The sequence below is a fragment of the Oreochromis aureus genome, linkage group 3 (genome assembly GCF_013358895.1).
Source record: "Oreochromis aureus strain Israel breed Guangdong linkage group 3, ZZ_aureus, whole genome shotgun sequence".
Classification (NCBI taxonomy): domain Eukaryota; kingdom Metazoa; phylum Chordata; class Actinopteri; order Cichliformes; family Cichlidae; genus Oreochromis; species Oreochromis aureus.
In genome coordinates, this window is record NC_052944.1 from 38,835,458 (window position 1) to 38,846,673 (window position 11,216).

General features: G+C 37.5%; 1 protein-coding gene across 1 annotated transcript; it reads left to right on the plus strand.

The window, feature by feature from the left end:
• The first annotated feature begins 4,177 nt into the window (after positions 1-4,177).
• LOC120436501 (GTPase IMAP family member 9-like) lies at positions 4,178-9,614 on the plus strand. Its single transcript, XM_039607564.1, has 3 exons — positions 4,178-4,494; positions 5,607-5,720; positions 7,434-9,614. The coding sequence occupies exons 2-3, from the start codon at positions 5,714-5,716 to the stop codon at positions 8,264-8,266; spliced, it is 840 nt and encodes a 279-aa protein (XP_039463498.1). The 5' UTR covers positions 4,178-4,494; positions 5,607-5,713; the 3' UTR covers positions 8,267-9,614.
• The last annotated feature ends 1,602 nt before the right edge of the window (positions 9,615-11,216 follow it).

Below are 11,216 nucleotides of genomic sequence, written 5' to 3' on the forward strand. Positions count from 1 at the left end.
ATGAGCAGTTACATTCACCAGCACAGATAGGTAGCTCTGATACAGGTCAATAATATCCAGAACTAGAAATGTGTGAAGAACATTTGAGTGTGTCAGTGCCTGCTGCTGTAGCTGCGATCAGCCATCAGAAGCTTGTAAGAGCTTAAAACAAACTACATGGCAGAAACAGCAGCTAATGAAAAGTAGCAGGAGATACAGAAGCCTAACAGAAGTGAAGTGTAGTTACACTGCTGATGGAAGAGCTGGAAGGAGTTGACGGTCACCTGACTGCAATGTTCACTGGTGAAGATCCATAATTTCTACACTGTGTGTTCTGTCTGCCAGCCTGCCAGCCTGTTTAGTTCATTTGTATTTTCAGTTTAGTCATATTGGTGTTTAGCAATAAAGCTGTTTTGAGTGCACTTTTCGCCTGCTGGAGTCTGCACATTTGGTCCTCCAATCCTTCCTGCCACACAAAATACATGATACTTACACCTTCTAAAAGTGGACTTGACCTGCTAGACCTCAGTTCGACACTGTTGACCATAATATTTGATTAAAGTGATTAGAGCATTCGGTAGGTATTAAAAATTCTGCACTGCAGTGGTTTGAATCATATCTATCCAGTTTGTTCATATAAATGGAGAGTCCTCTTCACTCACTAAGGTTCCACAGGGAGTTCCACAGGGTTCTGTGCTCGGACCAATTCTATTTACATTTCACATGCTCAGGGCAAGACGGGGACAAAAAAAGGCCATGGCATTTTTTTTTTGTCCCAGTCAGGGGTTACAGTGAGAATTGACAACTGAGGGATCGTCTGCAGTGGCTCAGTGTTGGGAAAATACTAACAACTCATAATAATGTCTGTTCTGAGCTCCAGTAGATCTTCTTAGTGGCCAAGCTATGATCAGCTAACCTGCTGCTCTTTGTGGATTTACAAAACTAAATTCAACAAGATGTAAGCAGATGTTTCACAGCGATCTCGGCTGAGTTCCATTTCCTACACTAACAATATATGAATATAACACTAACAATATATGAATGTTCATATCTATATATATATATATATATGTGTGTGTGTGTGTGTCCAAATTCAGGGGAAGGATGCTTTGAAGTATCCTACCTACCTGCTTCACGTAGGATCCTTCGACGGCCAGGTAGGACGGAGGTGAGCGGCTGTCAAATTGGACAGCCTTCTAGCCTCCGTTCAAGTCCACCCTTACTTCCACTTTTTTCCCCTCTCGCTAAAGCCACAGCATGAAATCTTTAAGATGGAAACAGAAATTTCTCTCCCATTTTTTTGTACATTTTTTGTTCTCGAGGAGCTAGAAAAACTTTATCATCGTCGCATGTTTTGTACCTTAAGCTCATCAGAGACAATCATATCCAGTGTAAATAATTTTCTTTAATCTACACACATTTATGAATTACTGGGACAATTTCATGGATAATTTCAGTGACTGAATTATTGCTGGTCATTCGTACACATTTACTGTTTTATATAAAATATGTAAACTAAATGTATTTGAAACTTAAAGAATCTAATCTTTTGGTTTCTTTTTTTATTTAGCACTTTATTAAACTGTTGTCTGCTACAGAGTTACAAGTATTATACTAGTAGTAATATAGCATCCACCATCTCCTGCTTGCATATTTCTGAAAACATCTTAGTGGTGTGGCAGCCGTCGAGTGAGCCAGCCCTGCAAACCCTGTGGATGGACGATGCAGTGGACAGTGGGAGGAAGCATCCTAAAGCTCTTTGCAGACCACCCTGTGTGATTCTCCACTCGCCAACCAGAAAAGACAAAGCGCAGGTCTCAGTTGCAGCAGCTCATCCATGTCTGATCTTGCTTGCAGATTCAGCAACACTGCCAGAGATTTCCTATTACAGTTGTAAAAGAAATGGTCCAGGAACAGGTCACTCAGGTTAATCCTGTGTGAACAACTTTAAATATAGTTTTTCCTTCTTTAATATTGTTGGTGTATTAAAAATATTCTTGTTTAATTTTTTTAAATTTACTTTATTGTCATCAAATAAATATCCATGTGAAATTTTTCAAAGTTAGCGTTATGTTCATACATGTTAAAAATACCCGTAAACAAAATGAGTTCAGTGACAATTACTGTTAGTTTTAATACATTTATTCATAACATACAACTTTTAAACCAGGGGTCTCAAACTCATGGCCCACGTCACCTCTACTTGAGGCCGCATATTGATGTGAAGAAGTTTTTTTAAATTATTATTCGAAAGCTGATTTAATATGAAGGCAATATGAGCAGAGGGTTACAGGCATGGCGCTTTAAGACTGTAGCCTCATGGGCGGTGTAGTCCGTGCTGTAGGGAGAACATGTGGGACCGCTCCTCCCGCTGTGTGTCTGTGAGCGTGAGGGAGGGAGAAAAGGAAAGTCGAAAAGTAAGAGTTGTCACCGAGCAGAAACGGGAGATGGAAGCATGTTTTTTGTACTACTTGGACACTAAAGTGGCCCTCCAATGAGATGACGCTGCCAGAAGTGTCCGGTGGCTCTTTTGAGTTTGAGACCCCTGTTTTAAACTAATGCAATGCATATAACAACGTAACAAATATATTCAAATAAATAAATTTCTTAATGCATACCTCACTTTGGAACTAATCTTTCAGGAAGTGAAAAGAGTCTCTCCCTCCTTTCCCTGCTCTCCTGCGCTCACCTCTCCTCAGCCTTTCTTTGCTGCCTCATGTCCTTTCTGATATGGTCTAGCAGCTTATTATCCCTGTCCCTTTTCCTCTCTCTCCCTGTTGTGGGTTGCTGGCTCTCTTTCTCGTTGCTTTCATTTTGGTCACCCACTGCTGCGCTGGGCCCTGGAGTGTCCTCAGGGAGAGAGGAAATTAGGACGAGAGGCCTAATGGAAGGCCTCTGTCCTATCACCTCATCCATGAGGGCAACCCAGGGCCAAGTAGCAGCAGTGGGCTTCCCACTGACCCCCTCTCCTGAGCCTGAATACTTGCAATCCTAAAGGCAGAGGAAATCAAAAATGACAGTAGACAAATAAAAAAAAAAAAAACACAACAACTCTTAGTAAATGCACATTTATTAACTTGTGCTCTTAACACACATGCATACTTTGTATTGTTTTTAGTTATCCCATTTCTTTATGGCCTGCAAGGGGGTGACTGTCCCCTGATCACAGACAAAAAATAAGAGAAGAGAAAAAACCACATCGCTGTGACGTCATTGCCTGCAAATATGGCATTTGAAGCGACACATCCCACGTTTGTGTGTCATATATTGTCAAGCTCATGGTGTGATGTCTGCATCTTATGTTTCCTGTTCCTATTTTGAAAGTCTGGTGTTTCTGTCTTCTGCTTAGTTTTACTCTTCCCCTGTGGTGTCATTATGTTCATTTGTGTCAGCTGTTTCCTCATGTGTTTCCACTTCCCCTGATCACCTCCCGTGTGTATTTAGTCTGTGCGTGTCATTCAGTCAGTCTAGTGTTTCCCAGTTTAGGTTTTAGTTTAGTGTTCATCTTGCCTTAATTTTGTACATCTGTTACCAGCCGTTATAAATTGCTTGGGTTTTTTTGTTAATTCAAGTTACATTTCATCTTCTGTTTTTTGGTCTGTATTTTGCATTTTTTTCACACAGTCAGCCCTCCTGGGTGAGGTGATCAAGGCATGTTCCACTGGTAGGAGGCCCTAGGGCACACCCAGGACACTGGCCTGGCCTGGCCTAACAAAAATGATCAAAATGATAGTAGTTTGTACTCAGTAGTTTGTCTGGCTTCCACATGCTTGAATGGATACTTGACAACATTGGGGCATATTCCTAATGTGACGATCGAACATGTCCCGGTGGGTCTCCTTGGAGATTTAGACCAGAGGATTGCTGAGCTCTTGGACATTTTGAGGTGCAACCTGGCAGCATCATATGGACCAAAATGAAATGTCCCAGAGGTATTCTGTGGGATTAAGATCAAGCAAGTGTGAAGGCCTAACATTCAGGTCACCCCAATGAAGTCTTTTTTTGATTGTTTGGTCGTTGAAATTCACACCAGTGTCCTGCTGGAGGCCATTTTGTAGATATGACAGTGCTCATCCTGTTCATCTTTGCAGAAAGAAGCAGATACCAGTTCTGCTGATGGGTTAAGGACTTTCTAAATCCCTGCCGAACTCTCCTGGAATAACTGTCTATCGCCTGGAATCTCCTCCACATTCTTGAGACTGTCCAGGGAAACACAGCAAACCTTCTGGCATTGGCATGCATTAATGTGCCACCCAGGAGGAGTTGAACAACCTGTGCAACCTCTGTAGGGCCCTTGTATCGCCATCATGTTACCAGTAGTGACCCTAGCCAAATGCAAAACTGGTTTAAAAAAACAAAAACAACAACAAAAAAAGTCAGAAAACATCAAGAAGGAAGAATATCAGCAGCTTCTGTTGGGTCTCAAATTTTGAAGCCAATATAATAACCTAAGCTGGACAGGGCATATCTGATCCTCTTTTTATAGGAGTCCCCAACCCCTCCTCCAGCTGCTGGGTAACTTTCCATTCCTTGCTTTTTACTTGGACTGTATTCATTTTAAACTAATAAGTATTTTCTCAACTCTACAAGTGTCACTATTATCCTAATTATTGATGTAATATGTTTGTCAATACTTTTCCCCAATCAGTTGTCAATCCTACCTATACTTTATTCCTTTTTTAATCTCCAACACTTGTGTTACATAAATTTCTGGCACTATTCCATAACTTGCCAAGCACTATTCCCAGCATCCATCATTTTTATTTGGGTCCAAAAGTCTGCAAAACTCAAACCAGCTGCAGAGCAAAAACAATTAATCCTCCTGATAATTTGTCAGTTTTGCTGCCAGAGATGGGGTACTATATTTGTTAAGGAAGGGTTTTTCACAACTCTGGGCAGTGGAGACGGGCAGAGAGGCTCCCGGTTGCATACTCGGGAGTGGCAAGTCCAATTAAACCTATGTTTGGACTTGTCACCATTGCCTATAACACGATCACAGTTTGCTTTTTGATCCTAATTACTACATTTCAAACAGTATGGATCAACAGGTGTGTATACAACAATTGATACAGACATCATCAATATAACTGTAGATAATATTTGACCTAAATATATGGGTCTTGTGATTTGAATATGCAGATTGGGTGCTCAACACAATGATTCCAATATATAAAACAGTCCAGAGTAGGTGTATGTTATGTAAGAATACAAATACAAAACTGGATTTATGTCACAAACAAAGGTGTAATATTTCCTCTGAGACGTAAAAATATTAATGTTATAAAACAATCCTTAGCAAAATACAAGTACCTGTTATTATTACCACAGGTGTAAATAGTCCATTGTTTTCGAGTCTTTCTGAATATTGCTCTCACATTCTTATAGCTCAAATGATTGTTGACAATTATTATTTTTTATTTATTTAATAGTGGGAAAAATTCCACAATTCTAAAAATGAACCAACATTTTTTTTTTAGATTTATGAATTAAGTATGTAGAGATATGCATGACAAGTAAATAATTCTGCTTTAATAAAACTGAAATTTAAGATTTGTAATCATAATTTAAGTTTCCACACAGCTAAAGACTTTCAAACGCACCCCGTCAGCTGCTTGTTGTTTTGACAGAAACAGAAAGTGAAACAGAACTACAGTCCGACAGCTGAGAGGAAACATGAACAGCACATTCTGCCGTTAATTCTCTTCAGGCACAACTACCACTGATTACTTTCATCATGGATGGTAAGTTAGATTTACTTTTTTTTATATGCACTGAGCATTGAGCTTAGACATGCACAGAGCATGCATACAAGTGCCTGTAGTTTCATTTCGGCAAGTGTAAACAGATTATTTTCAAGTCTTTCTTAAAGCAGTGCAAATATGTTCGTACCTCAAAAGATTTAATCATTCCTCCATATTTAATCTAATTTAGACTGTTATAGCTAACAGGCCACACAGAGCGCTGTGTTTTGAAATCCCAGCTAAAACCTGTTCCTTGTTTTGCAACATGCGTTTCTGCTCATTTCTCCTCAGTGTGCTATGGCAGCCATCTTAGATATGCAGTGTTTCATTTATGAGGAGCACTGAAGATAATTAGGAGTCGGGGGAGTTTTATTAATCCATGTTTTTGCCCTTTCACCAAAATATGAACCTTTAAATTTTAGCGGTTAAGATTTCTAGTAAAAGAATAGCTTTGTTTGTGGTGAAATAGTGGACATGGACAGAAAAAAGCAAGAAATACAGTACATAGGAAAAACAGAAAAAACAAGTAAGAGTGTGTTTACCTGAAATGTGTTTGCAGATGGTTAATGGACGTGTACTTATACAGCATCTTTTTACTCAAAACACAAAACAGTATATATGTCTAACATTGACACTCCAGTGGGTGGATTTGGGGCATCCTTTGTCATATAAATATTTAAAGCTAGAAATACAAAAGATTTTCTGTATATAAATGAACTAAAAATAAAATGAATAAATAATAAAGAATAAGGTTAATTTTCAGGGATAATGGGAAAGAACCAAAAAACACTGACCCAAGATGATGTTATTATGCTCACTGGATATTAACCTGCTGATGCAGGGATAATAATGCTGTTGGAGCTTTGCCTTATGTTTCCTCTTTATGATTAGCCTTCATTAATGTGGAATATCCCATTTTTTTCTTATCCAACTTTGTATCTTTTTAGTTCAAGTAGCAATCTTTACACATAATAATAAAAACAATTATTATTTACCTTTAAAACTTAATGTAAAGAGAGTCAGTATTTCAGCATGCCTGTCTTTAAACAGAAAATAATTCGTTATAGCCAATAATTTAATACTCAACTCACACCAAATTATTTTGTAAAATAAATTAAAAATACAAAGTCAAATACAATCCATCTTCATTCTGTACATTTTGTGTGTGTGTGTTTCACAACTTTTGATTTCTTCTGGTTGTCTGGTAGGATGTTATCATTAATCAGCTTTGTGGTGTTTAGTTTTACTGACTTTAATTAATTATCTATTTTATTTTTAAAGTAAGTTATGTTTTACGCTGTCAGATTAACACATTTCTGATTAACACTCGTGTGGAAAAACTTTTGTAGGTGGTAAAACACACTGGGATAGTAAGGCTAGTAGATTATTTAAGAAAGGTTTTTTGAAAGGTGGTGTCAAATGAAAACATATCAAAACAGAACACAGTAGAAAGAAAAAAAGAAAACTAAATAACCAAAAACTGAGAGTCACCATATGAAGTTAAACAGGAACCAAAACCCAGAGCTTCAAAACTGTTGCTCACTCTAAGTAACACCATCTGCTAAAAACAGGAATCAAAAACCAATAAAGGAGATGACAGCACTGAATTATTTGAACACATATCCATTAATAATAAGATATACAAACACCACAATTAGGCTTACAGTCAGAAAAATTGTTAAAAATTGTAATTGTAATCTTTTTTTCTTCTAGTGCCAAACACAACGAGGATCGTCCTGCTGGGGAAAACTGGAGCTGGGAAGAGCAGCCTCGCTAACACTATGTTAGGAAGGAATGAGTTCAAAGTCCTAAATTTTTCTGACTCACAAGCAAATGTTTGTGAAGCAAAGTCTGGATCTGTCGTTGGAAGAAACCTCACTTTGATTGACACTCCTGGTTTTTTTAGCCCAGGATTTTCAGAGCAGGAGCTGAAGCATGAGATACAAAGGTGTGTCACAAAGTGTCCTCCTGGTCCTCATGCTTTCATTATTGTGCTCAGAGTGGAGAAATTCACAGAGCAGGAGACGACTGTCATCAGAAAACTGCAGGAGTATTTTTCTGCAGAGGTGTTTAAATATTCAACAGTTGTCTTCACGGATGGTGACCAGTTACCTGACAGAATGAGCATCGAGGAGTTCATCACAAATAACAAACCTCTGAAAGATTTAGTGGACAAGTGTGGTGGTCGGTGCCACGTTGTAGATAATAAGTACTGGACAAACCAGCAGGACAAGTACAGGAACAACCAGTTCCAGGTGACACAGCTGGTCAACACAATAGAGAACATGGTGATGGAAAATGAAGGAGGCGGCTACACCACTGAGATGCTGAAAGACTGGCAGAGACAACAAGAAGAGTGCAGTAAACCATCATCATTATCAACTTCTCTCCACAGAGTCTACAGACTTTTGACAAAATACACAACCAAAAAATCTGTTAAAGTCCTGGTAGGTGTAGCTGTGATCGTTGGGGCACTGCTTTTTAAAAAAAACTGTGACCACATCGCATCGCGCTGCAGCAGTGGCAACGTAAAACACACACACTGACGTCATAGAGAGAGAAAGATGTTTAAAAAGAAAGAAAAAAAAGCTTTTTACTTGAACTACATTCTGTTTGTTTAATTTATTTTACAAGATTATAGATTTGTGTCATGCAAGTGACTTGAAGTGTCAGGAACAGCATGACTAAATAATATAATTATTATTGTTATTATTATTCATTTGATTATACCGTTTGTGTCACGGCTGCAGCAGCAGTCGTGTGATGTGATGCGAGGGAGGTTTATTGTAAACAACAGAACACAAGGCGGGGATGGTAAAAACAGAACTAAAGATTAACCGGACGAGACAGGAGAAACACTAACACCAGGAACCAACAGAGGGAGCACCAACCCAGAATCCCAGAACCAGAAAATCTCAAAACACAAATCATCCGCCTTGAGGCGACTTTTGTTGTGATTTTGCGCTATATAAATGAAATGAAATTGAATTGAATTGAATCCCAAAACTAGAACACAAGTTCACTAATAATAATGATAATAATAACTGGGTCCACAGACTCAGGACCATGACAGTTTGAACTATGCAGTGTTTCCAATGTCTTTCTGTATCTTTGTTTATCACTGGCAAACATTTGAATATTACTTGATGTGGTGTATACACATGTACCTGTTTGTTTATTTGCTTATTGTTAAGAAAATAAACCCTTAGATAAACAATTTTTATTGATCATGTAAAGCAAGAAAAAAAAGAAAATGGAAATAATATTTTTAACTTTAAAGCAAAATATCTAGTTTTAGTTTACTATACTATACTAAGTGTTAAGGTCTCATTTTACTTTCCTTCAGAGTTTCAGAGTTTTTGAGTTTGTCCAGCAGGTGGTGCTGCTGCATGAAACCAAACAAACTGATTCATCATGATGGCCAATGCAGTTTTACCATTCCTCTGTGTCCAGATTATTTTCATTTAACTGTTTTTTTTTTTTTTTTTTGCTTTGTTCCATCTAATCACTGAATAAAACATTTTTCAAAGCGTCTGGACTTGTTTAAGTTGCTTGAAGAAGTTTCACCTCTCATCCGAGAAGCTTCTTCAGTTCTAGGGTTAAATGGTGGAGAGTCCCAGATTTAAGCCCTGTGGGAGTATCCTCCAAGAGAGACATGGACTGTTGATCCTCTATCTAATCACATGAGCCAAGTTGTGAAAACAGGTGTAGGTCACAATCACAGTGAAGAAAACATGAAATAAATGTCTACTCTTCTTTAACACAGTTTGATCAAACATCTCAGTGAATCTTGATCAAGGGAAACTGGTTCATTCAGGTTTCTTTGTTAGACAAAGAACAATCTTCATTAGTAAATTTAATCTGTTTCATTCATAATACATCATGCAAGAGATCAAACTAAATGTGAGACCACAGCTTCGACACTCATTGTACGTAATCTAAATGCTGCCTTTTTTTTTTTTTACTTTAGCACTGGGAGTAAGTTGCACTCCAATACCAACTTCAGTGGCAGGTGGAGCAACAATAACTCAGTTGTGTCAAAGATACTTATCATTAACATATTTTGTATTTCTTCTTTGGGTGACTTTTTGTTCTCTTTCTAACACATACTCAAATAAATAGGTGAATGCCACTGTTATTATTTTCATCTGTTGTCTTTTGATTGATTTTCATTGATTTTCATTCAGCTGTTGATAAATTACGGTGGCCCTGAGAGGCCAAACGGACTGCAACTTCAGAAAACACTTGCAAAAAGAAAAATGCTGCATAAAGAAAAACACCTGCAAAATCTTTCCCTGAAGTTAACTCAGGGAAGAAGGCCTTACATATTTCAGCAAGACAATGCTAAATTGCATATTGCATCTATTATGACAGAATGCTTTACAGTAGAGTCTGGGTTTTGAAATGGCCTGCTTGCAGTCAGGCCAGACCAGACCAGCAAATGAAAACATTTGGAATAAAATTAAAAATACCACAAATGTGTTCCCTTTTATGAGAGGCATCAGGCAGCACTGGGGATACTGCTTATCCACTGCTTCAGGAATACGTTTCCATTTCCGTTGTGTTTTATTCAAATTCGGCTGTCTTTTGTGTGTGTGTGTTTTTCTATTTGCGGGTGATTTAAAAAAAAAAAAAGACACTGTGTTTGAACTATCAGGGCCAGCGTAACTCTAATTGGAAAATCATCTACGCTGTAAAAGAAAATTCTAATATAAAAGTATTTTACTGTGTATTTCACAGTTTTGCTCTGTTCTTCTAGAATATCATTAAATTTACATAAATAGACTGTGATTTCACATTTCAAATTTAAATTAACGTAAAATCACTGTAATGTCATAAAACACAATTTCTTATTTTTTAAATGTATTTGTCTGTACATATGCATATTTAGATTGTTAAAATACAGTCACAAATGTACAAATATTTGTCCGTTATTTGAAAGATTGAAGTGTTAAATTAAAATGTAATGCTATGGAAAAATATATAAAATGATTCTCATAAACTTTTTTTTACATTAAATAATAATAATTATTATTGCTATTAATCGTGGCACAAGAGTTGGCAGTTTGCCTTGTAATCAGAAGGCCGGTTCGAGCCCCGACTTGGACACTCTCGGCCGTTGTGTCGTTGGGCAAGACACTTCACCTACCGCCTACTGGTGATGATCAGAGGGGAATTATAAAGTGGGATTGTAAAACGCTTTGAGGGTCTCAAAAAGCGTGATATGAATGCAATCCATTATTATTTAAACCAACTGTTAACTGTATATTTCTGCACATTCATTGACCTTGTTTATAGGTGTTTAAATGCACTTGAAAAAGGCAAAATCCCATGTAAAATTAGGGCAACAAATTGTATTGTCATTACTGAAAATAACCGTATTTTCATGAGAAAGTTATTTTCTGTAATTTTATGGTATTATTTTGGCGCCCCAGCTGCCGGAATATTACTGTTTTTTTAGGATTTTTTTTTTTTTTACAGTGTCCAATAATTAAA